Source organism: Pogona vitticeps, chromosome 2, assembly GCF_051106095.1.
Source record: "Pogona vitticeps strain Pit_001003342236 chromosome 2, PviZW2.1, whole genome shotgun sequence".
NCBI classification, from domain to species: Eukaryota; Metazoa; Chordata; class Lepidosauria; order Squamata; family Agamidae; genus Pogona; species Pogona vitticeps.
Window position 1 is genome coordinate 150320240 of NC_135784.1, and position 23722 is coordinate 150343961.

General features: G+C 45.2%; 1 protein-coding gene across 1 annotated transcript in view; it reads right to left on the reverse strand.

Annotated features, from left to right (window-relative positions):
* The window catches only part of ADCY6 (adenylate cyclase 6), a 56054-nt gene continuing 32332 nt past the window's right edge, over positions 1 to 23722 (reverse strand). The window contains exons 12-24 of the mRNA XM_072990836.2: positions 17769 to 17794; positions 17406 to 17553; positions 17197 to 17294; positions 14910 to 14997; positions 14128 to 14244; positions 12488 to 12649; positions 11878 to 12053; positions 11334 to 11369; positions 9869 to 9998; positions 6911 to 7174; positions 4533 to 4737; positions 4148 to 4272; positions 1 to 2439 (exon numbers count right to left, since the gene is read on the reverse strand). Coding sequence (XP_072846937.2) covers positions 2314 to 2439; positions 4148 to 4272; positions 4533 to 4737; positions 6911 to 7174; positions 9869 to 9998; positions 11334 to 11369; positions 11878 to 12053; positions 12488 to 12649; positions 14128 to 14244; positions 14910 to 14997; positions 17197 to 17294; positions 17406 to 17553; positions 17769 to 17794 — 1701 coding nt within the window. The 3' untranslated portion in view covers positions 1 to 2313. The remainder of the gene's footprint in view (positions 2440 to 4147; positions 4273 to 4532; positions 4738 to 6910; positions 7175 to 9868; positions 9999 to 11333; positions 11370 to 11877; positions 12054 to 12487; positions 12650 to 14127; positions 14245 to 14909; positions 14998 to 17196; positions 17295 to 17405; positions 17554 to 17768; positions 17795 to 23722) is intronic.

Below are 23722 nucleotides of genomic sequence, written 5' to 3' on the forward strand. Positions count from 1 at the left end.
TTTTCTTCTTTTTGTAAAAAAGTAACTTCATATAGATTTATTTCTTTTCTGCATTAAAACACTTTTGTTTTCCCTTCATTTATCTGCCTATAAAGAAACAGAGACTGAACAACACTTCTCTTGTCTTCCCCTGGCCTAGATGTTCACCATTAGATGCCGCAGAGAGCATTAGAGCGGAACAAAAGGAACTCTGTCCTCCAGGAATCTTTGTTCTAGCGATGGAATCCCACTTGGGTGGGGGCAGGGCAGGGACAGTCCTTGGCCAGTGGTGGAGTCAGTGTGGCAAACTCCGGCAGGAGGACACCCCTGCAGATGTGCTTGGAGTCCTATCTGGCCAAGAGGTGCTCTTGAAGATAAAAGGTGGTCAAAACATGGATGCAGCATTTCCAAAATGGCTGCCACAGCTGGACTAATCCCTGCAACATCAGGGAGGCTGGTGGCACTCAGTGGGGAACCTGCCCTCTCCCGTCTGTCTGGGAGCTGTTCCCACATCCAAAGACACAACCGGAACCTGTCATTTTCAAACAGAACGTCTTCCAGCGCACTATTACCACACACTCTTTTCCCACTATAGGATCAATAATTCTTTTAATAAAAAACCAAAGCAGAGACGTGCAAATGTATGTGTGTGTGTGGGGGGGAAGGTTCTTTCTGGACTACAACTCCCAGAATTCCCTGGGCTATCTGGAAACACAAATCTGCCCACCTCCAATGCAAAGGCAAAACCTCAGGAGGACCAGAGTACCTGCTAAGATAGACTGCATCCCCACTCATCACATTTGCAAAAAAAAATAATATTTACTAAGAGAACACCAGTTTTTTTCTCTGTCACCCAAGGCTAAATTTTCTCCAACTTGCACTTAGTCATTCATAAACTATGCTCTGGCTTTGCTGATTTGTCCGCTTTCTCCATCCACCTTCTTCCTCAGACACACCAGGAAGTCAGGCTCTGGCCTAGATTGTTCAACACTCTTACCTAGCATAACTATCCCAGCTAAGAATGGGCAGGGGGGACAGTGAGAGAGTTAAGGTGGCTCTTCATATGCAATTTGAAAAAATGGTAGATTCCCTTCCCTTTTGGCCACCCAGTCAAAATAATAATAATAATAATAAATTAAAAGGGGGGGATGCAGAAGGACCACCCATTTGAATCTGGAGACAGAGGGATCCATGAGGAAATTAGGAGCAGTAGGGGGAGACTTGGCACTTAGTAGCGAAAGGCCCACAAGGATGTACTGGAAGGAAGAACTTTGTTCTTTCTTCCTATTCCAGGCAAGAGCCCCTCTTAAAATATCTTCTTCTTCAGAATCTCCCTTCTGCAAGAAGGCTGCAAACAAGGTGTGCGCAAAAACCCACTGTCCCCTAACAACAGGCAACAAAGTCCAGTAGATCTCGGTAGGGAGGACACCTCTCTCCCTAGTTTATACGAAAGAGGCAGTGGCAGAGGAGGTGGCAGGAACAAGGGCCATTCCCTGCCTTCTCTTTGGCATCAAACCCACATAACCCAAGGCCCTTTTCTTGGGAGCAGACAGTCCGTGCTTGTCCCAATGCCCCTGAGTTCTTGACCAGCGCAGCAATTTGGCAAATGAGAACTGTATCCCAAAAGACAACCCCTTTGCCGCAAAGGAAAGACGCATTCTCAAACTTCACAGTGAGTTGTGGGTAAGAGAAGGACAGATCGACAAGAGTGGCTGTCGCTGAGGGATGAAAAGAATAAAAAATGCTTCAGGGAACGAGTCATTTCCGTACTAAGAACAGTGCGGCGGCTGCACTTTCTGAATGTCCTGGCAAAGGGTCCCTCTCCAAAACAGACAGTGCTGGAGATGGGGAATAGCCTCCCCCACCAATACACACACACCTGATGAAAGCACATGCCAGATTTGTGGAACCAAAAACATAAAACAGGTGGGCCTTTCAGCCTGGCTGCCATTTCCCCCTTGCCAGGTTCTCTGGCCAATCCTCAAAGAGGCAGAAGGTTTGCAGTGAAGAATTTGCTTCCCTTATTCCAGAGTAGCACCCATATGGGCCCAAAAGAGGACACTCCAAGATTAGGCTTTGCTCCCAATAAATTAAAAATAAAGTCTCTGATGGGGTAAAATGGCCCTCCTCTTTTTTTCAACATGACTGAGGATCTCATTTCAGGAGGTTTCAACGAGAGGGTATTCCCTTTTAGCAGGGTGTGAATGAAATCCAGAGGGGAGAGAGAGAGAGAGAGAGAGAGAGAGAGAGAGAAAGAGACAGAGAGAGAGAACCAATCAACCCCATGGTGCCTAAGCCCAGCTTCAGAGGTCCTTTGGTGGCAGAAGGCTCTCGCTAACTGGAGGGGCCGCCGTTCAGGAAATAGGTGGTCATCTCGCCTTTGCCTTTGACCTTGATAACCCCGCGACATTCCAGTTGATAACCTTTGGCTGCCAATACTTGGTAGAGGTCGGTTGTCACCTAGGAAGAAACAGGGAGACACAAAGAGGTAGAGCAGAAGTGAGTGTGCAGCCTCAAACAAATGCTCTCTATTTTTCATTCACGCCCTAGATTATTCATTCACTGCTTTTATTGGCCTTTTTTCTTCCAATGAGCTCACGAGAGTATATATGTCTCTTCTCTAGTTCTCTTCATCCCCACAAGAACCTTGTCCTGTAAGACTGGCTTACGGTCATCCAGCGACCTCCTATTTGAGTGGGGATTAGAATCTGATTCCAAATTCCCAGTCACTTTGGCATCACACTATCTTATTATCTCTAGATATTTTTATTAGTCTAGTGTCCTCATTCTAATTGGTGGAGATGGGAGTTGTTGTCCAACCATGGAGAATGCTGAATTGCAGGAGGTTGCTCTGGTGGTATCTAACACATGAAATTCACTTATGAATTAAATATGTGAAGATATGACAGTCATTACCTTGGACAGCTGTGTGTGTTTTTAAAGAAGGACAGATTTATGGAGCTCAAGTCTTGTGCATGGCAATCAGCTGTAACAACTAAGTAGAACCTCTATATTTAGAGGCAGTCTACCCCTAGACACCATAGGCAGGCAAGAAGGGCTCCTGACTTCACAGGCTATTTCTTGGAAGATTCTTGTAGGCCACCCTAAGAAAGAAGGGGCTACTCAGGATGGATTTCTGTTCTGACCTAACAAGAGAGCCTTTATACTCCTGATGTATCCTGATTGTTTAAAATCAGACAGTGCAGCAAGCATTAGGGGTGCAGCCTCCCCATATACACATGTATTTATTTGAAATGGGTGCAAATGGCCATATGGTCATTAAGGCAGTTCAAAACAAATAAAGAAAGAGCAGAAACAGCCACTCTTCCCTCTTACTGGAGGCTCCTCCAAACAGAGATACCAATTCCCACAGCAGTGCCATCCACCTGAAAACTGCCAGGAAAATCTGGCAGCAGTTAACAATTATAGCCAGAAGAAGCCAATATGGGGAGACAGGGCCTATTTCCCTGACTGTACACTTAAGCATGGGGCCCCTCCTACAGGAAAAAACAAGGGATGCATAGAGGATACAACAAAATCTTCCCGCCAAGTACAGTAGTCGTAAAGCTGTTTTCTGCCTTCCTCTTCAAACAAAACATTTATTTTATTTATCTATTTAAAATATTTTTATCCCACCCTTCTCCTTAGAAAGAACCCAAGGTAGGGAAGGTGGCAAATTGGGGAATGGCCTTTCCTGTGGTAGCCCCACACTTACTTCAAGAATGCTTGCCCCACAGAATCCTACCTGCCTTTAACCTTGCCATCTTTTCCATCCCAGGGAAAGACATACTTCTTTCCCCCAGACATTTGGAGTTCAGTTAGGTCTGACCGCTGTCTTTGTGGTTTAATTATTTTCTCCTGGACCTTAAACTTTTCAGGGAAAAATTATTTAGAGGCACAGGCAGCTTGTGACAGAATAAGGAAAGCACCCTAAATGTTGCAGTCCACAAGCCAACCTGCTTCAAGGCTAGATGCTGTTATGTGTCGTCAAGTTCCCTCTGTCTTAGGGCGACCCTATGAATGAGCAATTCTCCAAAAACGTCCTGTCCTCTCAACAGCCCTGTTCAGCTCTTGCAAAACAAATGACTGTGGCTTCCTTCAGGGAGTCAAGACTAGATACTGGCAGCTTTAATCATGGTCAAAACCGATCACATCACAACTGCTCTACCTGAATGCGGTCCGGGACACCGGTACTGTCCATTCGGCTTGAGACATTCACAGTGTTGCCCCAGATGTCATACTGTGGTTTTCGAGCTCCAATTACTCCAGCCACCACTGGCCCAATATTTAGCCCTATAGGGGAAGGAAAATACCGTTAATATGGGAGACGGGGAAAGAGGGAATGAACCAAACTAGTCAAGATTGAGCAGCCAACATGTTTATCTTAAGCAGAGCTTAGAGCTAGCACAGCGACTGACGTTGTTGGCTGGGGGGATTCCGGGAGTCCAAAAAAGGTTAATTTCCCACCCCACCCCAACTCTGATCATAAGATCATCTGCCCTCTCCCTACTATGCAAATGATCCCCCCACCCCTGCTTCCAAACTCCACTGACCAATCTTCATTTGGAAGTTGTTGAAAGAATGTTCATTGATGTATTTCATCTGTTCCATGAGTCGCATAGCATAGTCTGCGAGTGCAGTAATGTGGGAGCGACCTTCGCGGTCATAGGTGCTGTCATTCAGTCCTGATGCTGCCATGTAAGTACTGCCAATAGTCTTGATCTTCTCCAACTGTCTGAAGGGTTCATCGCTGATGATCTAAAGACAAAAAGAAGACCTGCTTTGGTAAATGCTGTAAGAGGTCACTTTACATCACTGTTTCAGAAGATTCCTGAATAACAGATTCTGTTCTGCTTCCAAAGTTCAACAAGCAATAGTTATCTGTAATAATACTTAGATGCTGTCATTTCTAGACATGGGAGCTTTGTATTCGTATCCTGGGAGATACGAATACAAAGCTCAGTGCCACAGATGCCACAATGGTCCATTCCCAGAACCAGCCTGGTCCACTCACTGGGCTCCTCACAGCATGCGCGAGTCTGAATGTACCAACAGTGCAATGATTGTGGGCACTGCCCTGCCTCTCCCCCACAGCCGACTGCTCTGGTGAGGAGGTAAGAAGAGGAGTCTCCCGGCTCAGCTGCTGAGCAGTTGGTTGAGGGGAGAGGTGGGTCAGCGCCAGCAGGAAGAGACCCACAATCAGTGCCATGTTGCCACCATTGGACACAAGCACTGTAAGCAGCCCAGTGAGTGGACCAGGCTGGTTTGTGGAGGGAGGGGCAGAATGGACCGCTGTGGCCTTGTGGTGCCAAGCTTCATATTTGTATCCCCCAAGATACAAATACGAAGCTCCCCTGTCTAGTCATTTCCAATTTCTAGTGACCCCATTCTGGAACTTCCTAGGTAAAAAGTACTCCTAAATGGTTTACCCTTCCCTTCTTCTGGGGGCACCCTGGGACTGGCCCTTCTCCCTGGAGGCACAAAAGGGAAACAAACTCTCCTCCGGTTCTGCAGCTAGTTACTCAGCTCATTGAGCTATCCAGCCAGCTAATTGTTATCTATGCAGAAGGCCAACCCCATCCTAGGAGACTGTTGTCCAGTGGTCTCCCACACTTCCTAGCCCAGCAATGGCAAAGCTATGGCACACGTGTCACAGCTGGCACACCGAGCCCTCTCTGTGGGCATGCGAGCTATAAGTTGCCATCAAGAAATACTTAGCTGTCCTCCGATCCCGGATTTTGGCACGCTCCTCTGCTGGCGCAGTGGTCCAGCAGAGGGGTGCAATGGCGACCATTACTGGTGTAGCCCAATGGGGGATTGGAGGACCAGTAAGTATTTCTTTGTTAATACCGCCCATAGGAAAAACAAAAACAACAACAACAACAACAACAAGCATTTAACCCTTGCAGTGCAGGGGCAGTTGCTTTTTCTAAACTAAAACCTCAGCATTTGGGTTTTAATTGCAGTGTTGGCACTTTGAAATCAGTAAGTTGATTTTCTGTTGCAGTTTGGGCACTCGGGCTTAAAAAGGCTCACCATCACTGTCCTAGCCTTTAGCAGACCCACAAAGGTGAGGAAAAGAGGACTCTATGATAAATGGGTATCTTTCGCCACTTGAGAGAGCAAGTCTTGTAAGTAAGTGCAGAACGTATTGTCTCATTTGACCCTCAGGAGAACACCACATGTTATAGACACATTGTGCTTAGAAAAGGAGAATTCCATACTAACAGAAGCCTCTGAGTGTCACAGCAGTAGCTTCTCTCAACTCCAGGAATGTGCTTTGTTTTGTGATTGGTCTTCAGGTTTTAAGAACAAGATTTCTATGAAATGAAAAACTGTCTCTCACCAACATTAATGTGCTTTTAACTCTACATATGGGTATCCATTTCTGACCTCAGACAATCTCATTTTGAGCTGCTGGGTGATTAAAATACCTCCCAGATTTTGGAGCTCCCTCCCACAGGAGGCCAGGCTGGCCCCATCTTTGCTGTCCTTCCACAAGCAGGCAAAGATCCTTCTATTCAGGCATGATTTCCCTCAATGACTAGCTGTCTAGGAAGGGTTTCTAAAGGGGAAGGTTAGTACTTTTATTGCTATGGAATCTATTTTTATAGTAATGTTTTTATCTAACATTTTAAATATAATTTTTATTTAATTCTTTTAAAATATTTGAATAACCTATTATTTTTAGCTTTCATATACTGTCTTTTTAAATGATGTATGCCACCATGTGCCCTTTTTCAGGAGAAATGAAGGGTAAAATATTTTAAATAAATAAATAACAGAAGACTTTTTTTGTGGGGGAAGGGTGGTGCAATCTTGTTGTCTGAATCTCAGTGTTACTCCTGGAAGAAAAGCATGGTCTCTCTTGCCCCCATGAGTCTTCTGGTGCCTCCTGCTTTCCAAATGTATGGTGAAGACACACAGTTACCTCATCAAAGTCAGCAATGATCTCATTGAGCAGCCGCAGACATTCGACACCCTCATTGTTGGCTTCTAGCTCCACGTAGAACTCAGAGAAGTTGCTAATTGAAGCAAACATGACAGCGACGCATTCGCAGGACTGGTGGTATAACTCATCGTTGAGCCGCTCACGGGCAAGGAAATGCGCAGCCACATCTTTAGGCAAGATATTATGCAGCAGCCGCCGATTATAGGCCTGCAGCTCTTCCATTTCCTCCTTCTCGCCTGTAGCCTGGGAGAAGTTGTGAGGAAGGAGGAGAAAGTAAGGACACCCACCCTCTGTGCACTCCATCCTGTGACTCAGTTAAATCATAGTCCTCAGGGGCTTAACATTATATTGCCTACCTTTTGGTCTTCCATGCTTCGTGTCACCCTTCCTGAATTTTTACCATCTAGTGCAGTGCTCAGGGAACAGGGGTAAATTACCCCAAATGGGGTAAAGATGAAAATCCTGGGGGTAATGAGGATGAGCAGAGCCCCAATATTGATGTTCTCATATCCAAGATGAAGCAACATCATTTCTCCAAAACCTGAAGTTTTCAAGCAAGTTGAAGCTTTCAAAGTAATTTTGAATAGTTTCAATAAGATTTTGAATTCAAATAATGTATTATTTCCTTCCTTTCAAATCAAGGGGGTAATGTTGACGTATATAATTTTTTTGGGGGGGGGGAGGTAAAAGGTAAAAAAGTTTCCTGACCCCTGATCTAGTGTGATGAAGAGTTAGGCAGAATTCAAAAGCTTGCACATCTTCGTGGGTTTGTAGTTTTGTACGCATGTGAACTCTGAGTTACAGTTTGATTCCCATGGATTTAACCCAATAGTCCCAGTTTTTAGAGCAACAGAAATGGATTCCCCATCCCAGCCCTACTTTATATGGCTGAAATGAAAAAAGCTGCAGTACCCACAGATGGATTGTTGTACAGCAGGAGGACTGTGAGCAACAGTACTCCAAAGAAATCCCTAAGCTCAGAATATTTTAATTATACATCTTTTGCAACAGACTGCATATGGAGCAGAAGTACAATATATATTAAAAAGCTGAAGTCTGCTCACCTCTAAGCTATACTATCCTTTTAATGCCTTTGGGACACCTCATTTTATTGTTTAATATATTAACATGTGCTTTCAAAGGTGGTAAAGCTTTGAATTCTGTTGCTTAGATCACACTAAAGTAGGCTCACTGAATCATTAAGTCAACTCCTTCGTAAGTTCTGCTTTCAAATAGGCCTTCTCTAGTTGTGATTTACTACACTGAAGTAAATTGCACCTTGAGTAGGACCATTTGAATCAACAGAATTCATAGAGTTCAAATCCCTACTAATTCAGTGGGTTACTCTAGTGTGAGTTACTACAATAAGCAACAAGATTTCGGCCATTATATTTATTTAGCAAGTTGATTATATCTACATAATTTACTGTTTCCTGGAAGTAATGGAACAAGGTAAAGGGTAACCCAGAAAACTGAAGCTTACTTTCCCAACCACTAAATATCCTGCCCAATTCCACTACTTTGGCAACCAAAAATAATGAAGCCACACCTTTCTGCTGACCCAAAAATTTATTCAAGGCCCTACAAAGCTTCTACAAAGCCAATGTTCTTCGTGGCTCCTCTCAAATCAAGTAATTCCTTCTTACCGAGGTCTAGCTATACCCAAGGATGTTTAAGTGGTTAAAGTTGCATACAGGATTACAATTTAAATATCTTTTGCAGTATGTGTTACACGATATGCATTTAAAGCTTTGTTATACATTATTCTGTGTGGTCAAGCTGAAACCAACGTATAAGCCCCCTAATGGAGCTTTCAAGGGACATGAGAAATTGAAGGAATAGTTTTATGTATGGCCAGAATCTGATGGTTGTTGTAGGCTTTTCGGGCTCCAGAACACGGCCAAACAGCCCGAAAAACCTACAACACCAAAGTACAATTTATCTTGCCGTACAAAGAGGAAGGGAACCCATAGAGCCTTCCAGGTCTCTCAAGCCCTATTCCTGTAAGTCCTCGCCCTACAGGCTGTTGGGGGCAGGGCAAGAGAGGAGCCCCTGCTGTTATTTCTCAACCAGTTGTCAGAATTAGCAGCAGCAGGGTGGGGGGTGGGGTGTCCCTGCAGTCACTCCTCCTCCCATCCATCTCTCAAAACCAGCCTTTCAGCTGGCTACTTCAGGCACCTCCCTTTTCTTGTCTGAAGAAGGGGTTGGAGGAGTGACGTCACACTTTCCCCCTTGAAGTGTGCTGGGTGGGAGAAGCTCCACTTGGCCTTTTAGGGAGAGATCTTGCAACATCAGAGGAGTCACCACCTATATCACCTGGTGTGAGTGTGGAGAGGAGAAAACCCCACCTGGCAGAAAACTCTACCCACCCCAACAAGATGCTGAGATAGTCATCTTTGCGTTTCTCCCTCTTAGACAATTTCTCAATGAGAGGAGAAACAGTTTAGGTCTGGTTGTCAAATGAAGCTGGAATTTTCCACGGTCCCTACATGTAAGATGACTAATGCCTGTCACCTCTGCCATGAATACGCCTGTGCCATTAAGAGTCTGCGTGGACAGAGGGCAGGATTTCAGAAAACTTGCTTTACTTCCTTTGTTCATTTTAGTCTATAAAGGAAAGGTGGGCAAAAGGCACCCTTCCAGATATTGCAAGAATGCAACAACCATCAACCATAGCCAACATAGTCTATGATGAGGAAGGCTGGGAACTGCAGCCTAAAAAACATCTGGAGGGTCACATTCTGCCCACCCCCACTTTAAAGTCACTGGGGAATCTCCTTAATCAGCTTGACAAACTAAAGAAGACAGGATAACATGCCCGGCAAAGAGCAAGGAACAACATTTCACCACTTACCACCACTACAAAACCCTTAACTCAGTCCAAACCAAGTCTGTCTACAGGGTCTGTTACTCCCCCCTCATCACAATTCCCATTACCTGCTGCTTCCAGAGGAAGTCTAGACGGGCTGTAGACTCCACCTGCTGGGCATGCAGATAGAGGGCCAAAGCAAAAAGCAGCAGGATGATGGGCGTCATGTAACGCAGGGCCATTTTTTCCTCTTCATGGCTATAATCCGAAACAGGGGTGGGAGGCAGGAAAGAAACAAGGAGAAGAAGGGAAAGAAATAGGGTATCTATGTTTGTGCCCCCCATGCAGCTTTGTCTCATGAGGATCCTCATTCCTCAAACTCTACCAGCTCCAACAGGGCCCAAGAGCTTCCTGCTTTCTAAAAAGAACAGGAGCTGTGCTCTTAAGGCTGGAATGCCTTTCCACAAGGTGGCAACCATCGCTCACCATTTTTACTGAGGGATATGTAGGAAGGTGGTTGCATACATGGGAAGAATAAATATAAAGTGAGCTCATATCCATTCTTCGTTTCTAGCTCTTCCTCATATGAAGCCTTTGGAAAAACCCATTAGTCATCATTCCTAATTGAGATAAAATCCAAGTGTGTGTAGCTGAATTTACGTATACAGCATTGATCCCCTTTGCTTCCCACTCCCTTCTCATATTTTAGACCTACTCTAAACATGGGACTGTAGCCCCACAGGGTCTGCTACCCATCATATATGTACTTTGGTGCTGGTGACCCTATATCAGTGCTATGAGAGAGATGACATATCTGAAAATCCAGAAGTCTTCTGAACCTAAAACCCAACATTTCTCCAAAGCCAGGGACTCAGAAAAATCAAGATTTTGATCAGGAGTGGAAAGCATGTGGCCATCCAGATTTTGAATAACTACAACTCCCATCAGTCCTAGTCGCCACAGCTAAAAGTAGAGAATTCTGGGAGTTGTAGTCTGTATCTGCAGGGCCACAAGTTGTCCACCCATGGGTAAGGAGAATAAGTAAAACCTTCCTCCATTCCTGTTTTCATAAATACTACCTCTATTCCAAGGGACAAACAACAATAACAAGCAAACAAAAAACCCAACAACCTAGAAATACATAGAATCACAGATCTATCCTTTCCACAGATTCAACATCTTATTTATTTATTTATTTATTCAATTTTTACCCCGCCCCCCTAGACAACGTCTACTCGGGGCGGCTTACAAAAATTAAAACACATTAAAACAATGTAGAACAATAACTAACATAATGCAATTATTATAATTAATATTATCCAAGATGGCAACATTAAGAACCAGAAAAAAGGGGGAAAAGAACTTTGGTGACTGGGGGGAAGGCCTGTCTGAATAACCATGTTTTTAGTTGGTTTTTGAACACACCCAGAGAGGGTGCCAGCTGAATTTCAGTGGGAAGTGTGTTCCACAGCCGAGGGGCAACTGCCGAGAAGGCCATCAGTTTCTAGATACCCATCAGTTTCTAGATACCCTCCACACACCCTCTTCCCACCATCCGGTCTTCCTTTCAGTCCATATCTGATTTCAACTCACCAGTCTTGACTGCTGTAGGTCTCATTTAAGGTGGGCCTGCAGTGGGGAAGGGAAGAGAAGAAGAGTTTCCAAAAGGAGAACAAAGTCACTGGACGACACCTTCCACTTGCCCCCCTTTGGCCGCTTCTCCCCTTGCTCACCCCCCATCCCATCCCATCCCATCCCATCCCCACCTCACCCAGCCTCCACTGGCTGAGGATTTCAATACCTGCCATGGCACCAGAAGTTCAGTTTGGGTCAGAAGCGAGGAAAAGGCCTGGGAGGCCACAAAGACAAAGGTTTGGGCTGGGAATAAGCCAAAGATTCACAGAGCTTATTCTGTGTGCTCTGTCATGGTTTCTCTCCTCTGTGGCCAAATTTACCTAGTGATGGCTGTGGGGGGGGAGGGGGGAGTGAGGTCTGCAGACGGCACTGAAGGAAAAAAAGGCCATGTGAACAGATCCAAGGGCATCCTGGTCTTTCATTCCTTGAGAGCAGTTTAGGACCCATAGCTATAAGATGAGATTCCTACCACCCCAAGGAGAAGTGTGGAGGGAGCTCTTACAAGATATTAGCAACCACAAGCAAGTCATAGTTGTCAAACAACATCCCGTGGGTGCCCTCTGCCAGCGCCAGGTACACGGCCTCCATCACCACCAACAAGGCCAGCTTCCCAAGGCTGCTGATGTGGAGGAAGACGGAGGAGGCCAGAAGACTCAGCAGCACCGAATAGGTGAAGTACTGCAAGCAAGGAGAAAAAGAGAACATGTCAAGACCTCCTTCTCATAACCAAATATATGCCCTGGCAACCCATCTTTTCCTCTCAGCTAGACAGACTTTCGCTCTGATTCAGAAAGCCGCCTGTGTTTTATTTCCCCTCCTCGTCTGCAGGGATATCTTCCAATAACACTGCTCAAACAGCTTCAATGGCACAAATGTACCTACCGATGCTCTTGCTCTCAAGATACTTCTGGGATGCTCATGGGGAGAAAAGAGGTTATCCTCTGAGTTATAATTAAATTATGATCATTGTGGTCCACAAAGTGCCACTCACCTATTCACCTCACCAAAACCGAAATAAAATAAATTAAAAAAAAACACTACCCCCATGCTTTAATCAGACCCCCATCCCTGCTTTTCCTCTACCTCTGACTCACTTTGTAGGAAACACCTACCTCAGGGAAGTCGCAACTAGAAATTCCATTTCCCTGGCAAGGCTGAGTATCTGACGCCAACGAGTAGTTGAGGGTATGAAGCTCGCAGGACCCCACGGCGGCTGGAGTAACGTTGAGAAATCCGGCAACGCAGTCTCGGAGCCAGAGCCGGCTGCAAGCAAACTAGGTTGAGGGGGGATAAAATGGCCAACCATGTAGGACTGATACGGAATTTAAGGTTCCTCTACTGTTCTGGAGCCATCCAATCTCTTAGCCCCATGACAGTGGGAACTATGGAGAGCCAGGGTCCAGAGCCCCTCTAAGATTGGAGACAGACAGGAGGATTTTCAGAAAGCTGAAACTGGCTCATAGTCAGTGCTTGGAAGCAAGAAGTAGCACATTTTCACAAGGAAAAGTGACTTTTTAAAAATCAGGGAGTAATGAAAGTTACATATCAAAAGCACACTAATGAGTGAGGACAGAGACACTTTGAAGATGCAACAGTAAAAGTAACTTTTCCTAGTTATCTGTTAAAATTTAAGGGCAGTTGTAGAAGCATCTTATGTCTCAGGAAATGGACTTGTCCATGAAAGCTCACATTAAAATGTAGAAGCTAGTCTTTAAGAAGCCACAACGTTTTTGTCTTCTTTATTTTTTTCCCCTTTTGTTTCTGCCTGACCTCACGAGGAGTTTTTTGAGTATTATGCCATGTTGGCAAAAGAAAAGGCGGCGGCGGGGGGGGGGGGGGATAAATACTGTAGCACTTTAAAGGTGTAAGAGTTTTATTTTGGTGTGCCCTTTCATAAATCAAAGTCCACCTCCTGAGAAACTGATGTGCAAACACAAGACCCATGTATCCCCCCCCACACACACCAAGTAAGGATACAGATAATAGACAAAGTGACCCTGGTTCATTAATGGGACTATCAAGGGACTATCAAGCTGTTAACGGCAAGGCAACAGATGTAGGCCAGGTGGACTTTGTATGTTTAAAAAGCAACAAGAAGTTACTGCAGAATTAAGGAACAATACCAGAAGTAATGCCACAAGTTACTCTTTCTGTTTTGCAACAAGGACAATCTATTACTCCTCAAATACATACCAAATTGTGAGTCTAAAATACTTTTAAAAATGTAACTTCTCAAAACTCTGTCCAAATAAATACGTCAAATAAATAGTGGATGCACCCTGTTCCTCTTTGCCTCTCTATGGTTAACAGGATTTTGCCTCAATTCAAAACCTGTAACATTTTTATTTTGTTTTTGCCCAATACTGTAGCACTTGGTTAGCCAGAAGAGATAGCACAACAAGTTAATTCAGTTTGTGAGGATGTCATAGTGCCTCTCTCCAACACCTTCCACCTCTCTTTAAAAGCAAACATAGAATCATAGAATCATGGAGTTGAAGCCTATAAGGACATTGGGTCCAACCTGCCTGCTCAATGCAGGAATCCACACCAAAGCAGGCCTGACAGATGGTTGTCCAACCTCATGTTGTTGCCTCCAGCTTACAGGAAGCTTTGTACTCTTTTTTCCCTAGCTCTCACCAGACTTGGTTCTTCTATCCCTGCCATTCCAGGTCTGAAGGCAAGCTCTTTCATGCCAAACCATCAGCAGCCACAACATCCCTCTCCCCTTTCCCTCCCAAGCCCTCCTTCATACCATGTTGATAAAGGCAGAGATAAAGACAAGCAGGATGGCAGCAACGCCGGTGATGGTGCTGTTGATTCGGGACTGGATGATCTTGCGAGAGAGACGCTGCAAAGCAGCTGGAAAGGGCTGTAGGGAGTCACAGATGGTGGCAGATGAGATGGAAGAATTCAGAAACCACCTCCACCACCCCAGTCTCCACCTGTTAAGATTCTAGAGGCTAGAACAAAACACCTCCAGAGCAAAACTCCCAGCCACCTCTACCAAACCCTATTACTCCTGGATCGTATGCCAGGACCCAAACTCACAGCAGATCCTGAACCTAAAAGGGACTCTCGACTACCTATACTCAGTGACTGGACCTACACTTGGCTTGCAGAAGCTCCCTCTTCGATCCTTGATCTTTCCAGCCAGGAAGACCAGGTTGCAAAGGACAGGAAAGGCTTCTATCTGCCCAAGGCCACTGCCAGAACAGCTGGTATTGGGCTATAGATACTGGGCTGGATTGATGAAACTGTGTTCTGTGTTCTGTTTCCAAATCTACCCTAAAGGGGGAAACTACAGGCAGATCCTGACAGACCAGCCCCCACCCCCCAAATACCTTAAATTACAAAAGGCCAAAAGACACTCTCAGGTCCCCATATCCAGACCAGGCTTGCTCTTTGGTCTGAGTGACAGGACCGTTCTCCAGCTGAGGTCTGAGGGGTGGTGGAAGCAAGGCCACAGCTGGGTGCTTGGGAGAAATCAGGGGTCACCTGTCCATGAGGTCCCAAGAAAGAGACAGAGGCACTCACGCCAAGGCAGGAATAGATAGCGCAGACAAAAAGGATGGTGGCCAGGATGATGAAAATGCTGATGTAGGCACCAAGCATCAGAGGAGAGCTGTGGGGAGATAGCACAGAATCAGCTGGCACTCAGGACACCACTGTAAAGTTGTTGTTTTTTTTACCAGACATCTGTTCCCTGTATAACTGATATTGTGTTGACTATATTATGACCATTTCTAGGACCTTCTGTTTTGTCTTATGGTGCTATATAGGAGGTGGAAGTGTTTAATTTATCAATGTTTTCCTCCTATATCGTGGACTACTTGGCTTTCCACCTATGGCTATCCCTTAGTTCTGGGATCAGCTTAGTTTTTGCTGAAAAATAACCTTTCATGCTCCTTTTTTGCAAGCTCAGAACTGAAACCTCTAACAATTCAGACTATTGTGCTAAATACTTTCCCCCCATGTCTTTGAGTTTTTAAAAGAATGACTCAAAAAGTCCTTTAGTGTCTTCTATATAGCTTGGAGGGCAATTTTTCCATGTTTTGAGGGGATCCCACAACCCTAAGGGTCCGCATTCCCTCTTTTTTTTTTTAAGTAACATTATAGGCCACTATGGGGCACCCATTTTAGGGCATGGGGTTTGCAGTTCAGCGATGGGTAGATGCAGCCTGTGAACTTCTAGAGATAGTCTGCATGGGTTTATGGCATTTTCCCTTCTTTTCTACATCAGGTGGATAAAACTGTCCATAAATTTACAGTACTTCAAGCAACAAGGGATGACAATCAATTGATGCACCAGATTTAAAATATTTTATATAAAATATATCCTAGAAATTGCCAGATGACACTGGCACAAATGGCTTTTGCACAAAAGGACAAATGCACAAATGGCTTTTGGTGTTTTTTGTGCTGTCTGTTGCACAATTTATTGCACAACCAGACCATGCAATGGACAGTGCATAAAACAGCACACACTGCTTGTGTGATTGCCCTTAAGAGTTTCATGACAGCAGCAGGACTCTGCCTCTAAAATAGAAAATGTTTTCAGCATGAAGCACCAGCTTTGGTCACAAGTATAACTAACTTCAGCAGATTCTTACCTGTGCTTCATAGAATCATAGAAAAGTGAACTTGGAAGGGGCCTACAAGGCCATCAAGTCCAACCTCCTGCTCAATGCAGGAATGCAATCAAAGCATATCTGGCAGGTGATTATCTAAGTTTTTCTTGAATGCCTCCAGTGTTGGAACACTCACCAGCTCCCGAGGTAACTGGTTCCACTGTTGTACTGCTCTAACAGTTAGGAAGTTTTTCCTGATATTCAACGGAAATCTGGCTTACTTTAACTTGAGCCCATTGTTGCGTGTCATGCACTCTGGGGTGACTGAGAACAGATCTTCCCCTCCTCTGTATGACAGCCTTTCAAATATTTGAAAAATGCTCTCATATCACCCCTCAGCCTTCTTTTCTCAAGGCTAAACATGGCCAATTCTTTCAGCCTTTCCTCCTAAGGCTCGGTTAACAAGCCTTGACAGCCACTCATGTCTCATGCCAAAATATCTCATATTTTATGCAGTTAATATTCTAAATACTTCATCTTGCATCTTCCAAATCTGATGCATGAGTTGATGGTCAGCATTTCTTGGAGTTAGAGAGTGCATCTATTAGCAGAAAGGCTGCATGTGCATACTCTCTCTCATTGCCTCAACAAAAATCCTGTAGAACTTTGCCTAGAACATTCATAGGGGAAACGGCTGCACTGAGTTAATCCACAGAGCCCTAAAAACACCACGGGCATCGTTCAGTTTCCATTCAAATAACTGATCAGTGGTCCAATAAGCTCAAGCAATATGAATATGACTTTTTAAAGTTTTCCCACTGCTTACTGTGGAGCGGCCTTCCTCAGCCTGGTGCCTTCCAGATCATCCTGGATCTCTTTTCCTAGTACTCTCACTCTGCTTGATGTGAAATGGGGTCCCACAAAACCTACAGCACACCAGGCTGGGAAAATTTGCCCCGCAGCTCCAAGGCAGGCTTAATTGGGAGTCAGTGCCCTGGGAAATGTGACATCATTGTACACGGTATAGGACCTCTCAAAGAATGCTCTTGGGACTACTCATCTGTAGATACCAGTGGGGGTGCATCAATGTGCAACATGATGGTCGAGTGTCACAAACATATCCCCCACAACACGACCTAGGGTCCTGTGGTGTATATCTGCACCACGCATGAGTGTGAGCACTTGTGCATGTGCACATGCATATTTTCATAGGGAGTACCTGGTCACCATACTCTTGCATACGTGTCACTCACTGTGGGAAGATGACAACCTGGATGCAGCAAATGAAGCAGAAGACAAGCACGGTGCAAGCCACATAGCCTCCAAAGCGGGTGTCCACTTTCTTGGAATACTGCAGGATGATGAGGGGGTGGGTGGGATGAGAAGGAAGTTACTATAGAGGCGAAGAGCAGGACTACAGGTCCTACTTTAAAGCAAAACTTGAGAAGTAAAGGGAAGGCACCTTCTTCTCCAATTCTGGCTTCTGGAAAGTGAGCAGGAAGCGCTTGACATGATCCTTGCGCAACTGGTCAATGCTTCGCGCATCAATCGCTCGGGCCAGAAACTCATCTACCTCATCTTCAGGGTTCAAAGATTCCTGTGTGCTTCGGCTGCAGGAGAGAGAAGTCCTTGTTTTACAGTTACTGTAGAAGGAAGCACTGAGCAGCCCTAACACGGGCCCTTCCAATGAGTTGGGAAAAGTCATGTTTCTAGACTTCAGCGCTCAGCATGGTCACAGGGTGGGGGTTTCCAGGAGCTGAGAGCCATGAAATGACTTTTCAAAGTTTCTTACCTCCCAAGGGTGAGATAAAGGACAGATACTTACTTGTCCTTGCTGGAATCATCAATGCCCTAAAGAAGAAAAAAGGGAGAGAAGAGATGGTTTGCAAGTGTTTAGAGGAGATTAAAAAAAACTTTACATATACACCCTTGATATGCTGAACAAAATATGTACATGATTATATATTTTTGGTTGCCTTTGTATGCAATGATCGATACCTGCATTTTTTTTCAAAATTGTACTTTTTCCTTTACTTTTTTTTCCTTCTATATCCCCATCTCTTTTTCAGAAAATAAACAAATATTTTTAAAAAGTATGTACACTCTGTATAGCATATTTCACTCAGCTGTGCACATTTACTATGCTTATCCAAAATGCAGATGGCCTGTTTAGTGTGCAGTAGTACTAGTAATCCTACATGCTCCTGATGGAGATTCTAAGATTATGCGGTTATACTAATGAACATCATGATCAACCATTAAGTCTGTTGTTCACACTGACTGGTTCCTCTTTCCCACTGCTCCAGAAGTTCAAGCTACACACTTGGGGTGGTTAATACCCTAAACATGTGTGCCAGGAGTCACTATACATCAAACATTCACAGGAGAATACAGACAGGTGGAAACTTATTAAAGCAGGTGGCCAACATTTGTATGCTTTTGTTAAAGGATACCTTATCTGTTCCTTCTCCTATCATACAAGCACAAGGGTTTTGTGCTTCATCAAATCCCTTTCCCTGCTCAGAGCTGTGAGGAGAAATGAGATGTCTACCTTCCAGGATAGGTTATTTATTTATTTGACTACAAGGAGCTGCAGAGCCCTTCCCCAGCCTCACTGTTCCATCTCTGAACACACAGGGAAATGCAATAAATCTGTCTTGCCTGGCCTTTGGCCAGACAAGGTGTGCTGCTCATGGCCCTCTGCATGCCAGTATGGCTAAGATTTACAGCTGCCAACAAGGGAGATCTGCTGGCTGGTTAATGCTCAACTTCAGGGGTGTGGTAAAGAGGTGAGAAAGTGGCATAAGGAAAACTGGGAGAGACAACCACTGGAGACAACGGTAGTTACATTGTTAAGCTGCTTTCTATCTTAAGCAGATATCTGATTATCACTACTGTCCATCCCAGTTCAGGCACAAGTGTATTATTTACGATAAAATTATGATATTTATAATAATATTTATTTCCAACTCTTCCATCCCAAATGATTCTCAGATATCCTAACAAAACACAAACATGTGTGCATGTGCAAAACCCACAAACACCATCATGCTAATGAAACAGTCAAACAGCAGAACAAAACCCAACAGGCATTTCAGAAGAGTGCCAACAAGGTACTGTACCACATAGCAGAAGCCAGAGGAAAAACTGAGCAGACAGGTAAGAGGTGCCCCTCCACGGACCTTCTGCACCCAAAGTTCATTCAAATTTGCAAAACATTCACAGGTGCCGTACATTAAGATTACTGTGTGTCAGAGCAAATTTCTCTTTGATCTGCTTGGCAAAAGAATCACAGAAGGCCTCCCAGCGCTTCCTTAACATCTGATTACAGAACAGAAAACTATACTATCTAGCTATGGGATGGCATGACCGGGATGCCATGGTGGCAGAGACCCTTTGCTTCTTTTGCTGCCATCATTGCCAGGGAGTTGACTTGAGTTCTTTCTCAGGCTTGGATGGAGCCTTGACAAGAATTCCATGACCAGCATTCCACTCAGCTCAATAGACCAAGAAGCAAAAGGCATTTAGCAAGTAAAGACACAGGCGTGGACACCTAGGTGCATTCATTTCAACCATCTAAGTTATCTCCTTGTGTATGGAACGACCAAAATAGAGTATCATCAAGAGCACCAGACATACCAATCAGAAATTTTTTACTGGGAGCTCTCAGGAATCCATCTGGATCCTTTGGCCTCCGGAACCAGATCATTCTAACACATCCCTAACCAACAGGATGGTGGAAAGTCTGTATCTCACTATAAAGAAACCTGACTGTGAAAATAGGAATTGTAGAAAAAGGAAACTTGGAAGTAAGTTCCTGCAGGCTAGAGTGATTCCAAATTTAAAAAAGCAAGGCTCTTTTTGAAATCTAAAGTGGAGGCCATCCGCTGGGAGCTCTCTCCTTTTTTGAACACACTGGGTCCAGCTGAGATGTCCAGCACTCTGTCTTCTCCGGTAACCCTTGACTCCTTTCAGCCTGTGACGCCTGACTCTGTGGACAAGGTGCTTGACCGCTGTCGAGCCACCACCTCCTCCCTGGACCCTTGCCCAGCCTGGCTAATCAAAGCAGCCAGGCCGATGACAACAGAATGGGCCACAGCAATAATAAATGGGTCTTTCCTTGAGGGCAGGCTTCCCACTGCCCTCAAGGAGACACTCATTAGGCCCATAAGAAAGAAACTTAGTTTGGCAGCGAACAAAACTGGCAATTATAGGCCCGTCGCCAATGTTTCGTTCATGAGCAAAGTGGTTGAGAGGGTGGAGGCCGATCAGCTTCAGGCCCACTTGGAGGAAACAGATGTCCTGGATCCGTTTCAGTCGGGCTTCAGGCCGTGCCACGGTACAGAGACAGCATTGGTCGCCCTGTACGATGACCTGTTGAGGGAGGCCGACAGCGGCAAAATGTCTCTGTTGGTCCTCCTCGACATCTCAGCGGCCTTTGATACCGTCGACCATGGTATCCTCCTGGGGAGGCTCTCTGAGTTGGGAATTGGTGGCTCGGCACTTGCCTGGCTCCGTTCCTTCTTGGGGGACCGCCCCCAGAGAGTATAGCTTGGAGAGAGTGTCTCGGCCCCGTGGAGCCTCAACTGTGGGGTTCCACAGGGGTCGATTATCTCTCCAATGCTGTTTAACATCTATATGAGGTCGCTGGGTGGGGTCATCAGGGGGTGTGGAGCATCGTGTCATCAATATGCTGATGACACCCAGCTCTAAATCTCCTTTTCACCAACCGCAGGTGATGCTGTCCTGTCCCTCCAGCGCTGCCTGGGAGCTGTACTGCAATGGATGCAGGAAAATGGGCTGAGGCTGAATCCAGACAAGACGGAAGTTCTGAGGGTGGGTGGCCCCGTGGCTGGTGGCTTGGGTGACTCCCTCACATTTGGGGGGATGACCCTGGCCACGGAGTGGGGTCCGCAACCTGGGGTACATCTGGACCTGACGCTTACCATGGAAACACAGGTGGTGCTGGTAGTCCGTACCGCCTTTTTGCACCTTTGGCGGATTGCCCGGCTGCATCCTTACCTCAACACGGGGACGCTCACTACCTTAGTACATGCGCTCGTAATCTCAAGATTAGACCACTGTAACGCGCTCTACGTGGGGCTCCCTTTGAAGCTGACGCGGAAACTTCAGGTGGTGCAGAATGCAGCGGCCAGACTTCTTACTGGAGTGAGAAAATACCAACATATTTCTCTTACCCTGGTCATGCTGCACTGGCTGCCCATCCGTTTTCGCGTTGACTTCAAAGTGTTAATGCTTACTTATAAGGCCCTAAACGGTTTAGGACCTCGATACTTGGCAGAACGCCTGCTCCCACCAAGATCTACCCGGATCACCAGCACGAGTCAGGAGGTGAGGCTGAAGAGCCTAATGCCAAGGGAGGCCTGGAAGAAAAGGACACGAAATTGGGCCTTCTCGGCGGTGGCTCCTCGCCTCTGGAATAACCTTCCTCTGGCGATTCGTGCGGCCCCTATGCTAGGCACTTTTAAGTGTCAACTAAAAACATGGATGTACATTCAGGCCTTCCCTCCTGTCAATACTTAATTCTTTCTTAATTCTTTCTTAATTTATTATTTGTTTTATTACTCTGTGTTACGGATTATTTGTAAAATCCTTGTGTTTTTATTGTATATACTTTTATTGGAAGCTGCCCAGAGTGGTCAACCAGACCAGATGGGTGGGATATATATATATATATCTCCCACCCATCTGGTCTGGTTGACCACTCTGGGCAGCTTCCAATAAAAGTATATACAATAAAAACACAAGGATTTTACAAATAATATTTTATATATATATTTTATATATATATATATATATATATATATATATATATATATATATATATATATATATATATATATATATATATATATATATATATATATATATATATATATATATATATATATATATATATATATATATATATAAAATAAATAAATAAATAAATAAATAAATAAATAAATAAATAAATAAATAAATAAATAAATAAATAAATAAGAAGCCACTGTACTGTGGCTTGGACGAAACCAACGCTCTGGACCCATTTCAGTCGGGCTTCAGGCCGTTCTATGGTACAGAGACGGCACTGGTTGCACTGTTGAGGGAGGCCAATGGGGGCAATATGTCCTTGTTGGTCCTCCTTGATATCTCAGCCGTCTTTGATACTGTTGACCATGGTATCCTCCTGAGGAGGCTCTCTGAGTTGGGAATCCGTGGCCTGGCACTTGCCTGGCTCTGTTCCTTCCTGGAGGACTGTCCCCAGAGAGTACAGCTTGGGGAGAGTGTTTCGGCGCCGTGGAATCTCAACTGTGGGGTTCTGCAGGGGTTGATCATCTCCCCAATGCTGTTTAACATCTACATGAGGCCGCTGGGTGGGGTCATCAGGGGGTGTGGGGCATCGTGCCATCAGTACGCTGATGACACACAGCTCTACATCTCCTTTTCACCTACCTCAGTGGATGCCGTCCTGTCCCTCCAGCACTGCCTGAAGACTGTACTGGAATGGATGCAGTCAAATGGATTGAGGCTGAACCCAGACAAGATGGAGGTCTTGAGGGTGGGTGGTCCTTCCATTAGTGGTATAGGTAACTCCCTTTCTTTTGGGCGGATGACCCTTGCCGCAAAGAGTGAGGTTCGCAGCTCGGGGATACATCTGGACCCGGTGCTTACCATGGAAACCCAAGTGGTGTCCGTGGTCCGCTCCGCCTATTATCACCTATGGTGGATTGCCCAGCTGCAGCCGTATCTTGATGGGGGGCCCTCACTACTCTAGTCCATGCGCTCGTAATCGCGAGATTAGACCATTGTAATGCACTCTACGTGGGGCTGCCTTTGAGATTGATGTGGAAACTTCAGATTGTCCAGAATGCAGCAGCCAGGCTTCTCAGTGGGGTAAGAAAATATCAGCATATCTCCCCCACTCTGGCTGCCTTGCACTGGTTGCCCATCCATTTCCACGTTGACTTCAAAGTGTTAATGATTACATATAAAGCCCTAAACGGTTTGGGACCTCAATATTTGGCAGATTGTCTTCTCCCACCCAGATCTACCCGGATCACCTGTCATAGCCAGCAGGGACGGCTGAGGGGACTGATGCTGAGGGAGGCTCGGAAGTTAAAAACAAGAAACCAGGCCTTCTCGGCTGTGGCCCCTCGGCTGTGGAATACTCTTCCAACCGAAATTCGGTTGGCATCCTCGCTGGGTGTTATCAAAAGCCAGTTAAAGACTTGGTTATTTAAACAGGCCTTCCCTCCAGTCAATTAAGTGATTTTTTCCTTCCTCTTCTTGAGTCATGCCATCTTGGAAATATGTTGTTTTGAATTAATTGTTATAATAGTATTTTTATGTATGTTTTTGATGTGTTTTTATCTATGTAAGCCGCCCCGAGTAGATGTTGTCTAGAGGGGCGGGGTAAAAATCAATCAATCAATCAATCAAACAAACAAACAAACAAACAAACAAACAAACAAATAAAAATACTGTGATGGATTTGATAAGCCACAGCAACCAAAGTTAGGGCCAAATGGCACTGTCAGGTAGTGCTGCAGAAACAGTACTATGGCAAAAAGCATCAGCTACCACAAAATTATGTCAGTCAATGCTCTACTGAAGCGATGCCCAGCCTTAGGTAGCTCTGTTCTTGAACTGTGATTCCCAGAAGCCATCACCACCACCTGTGCTGGCCAGGGGTTTCTGGGAGTTGCAGTCCAAGAACACCTGGGTTACCCAAGATTGGGAACCACTGATCTACTGCAACTGACAGCCTTGCTACTG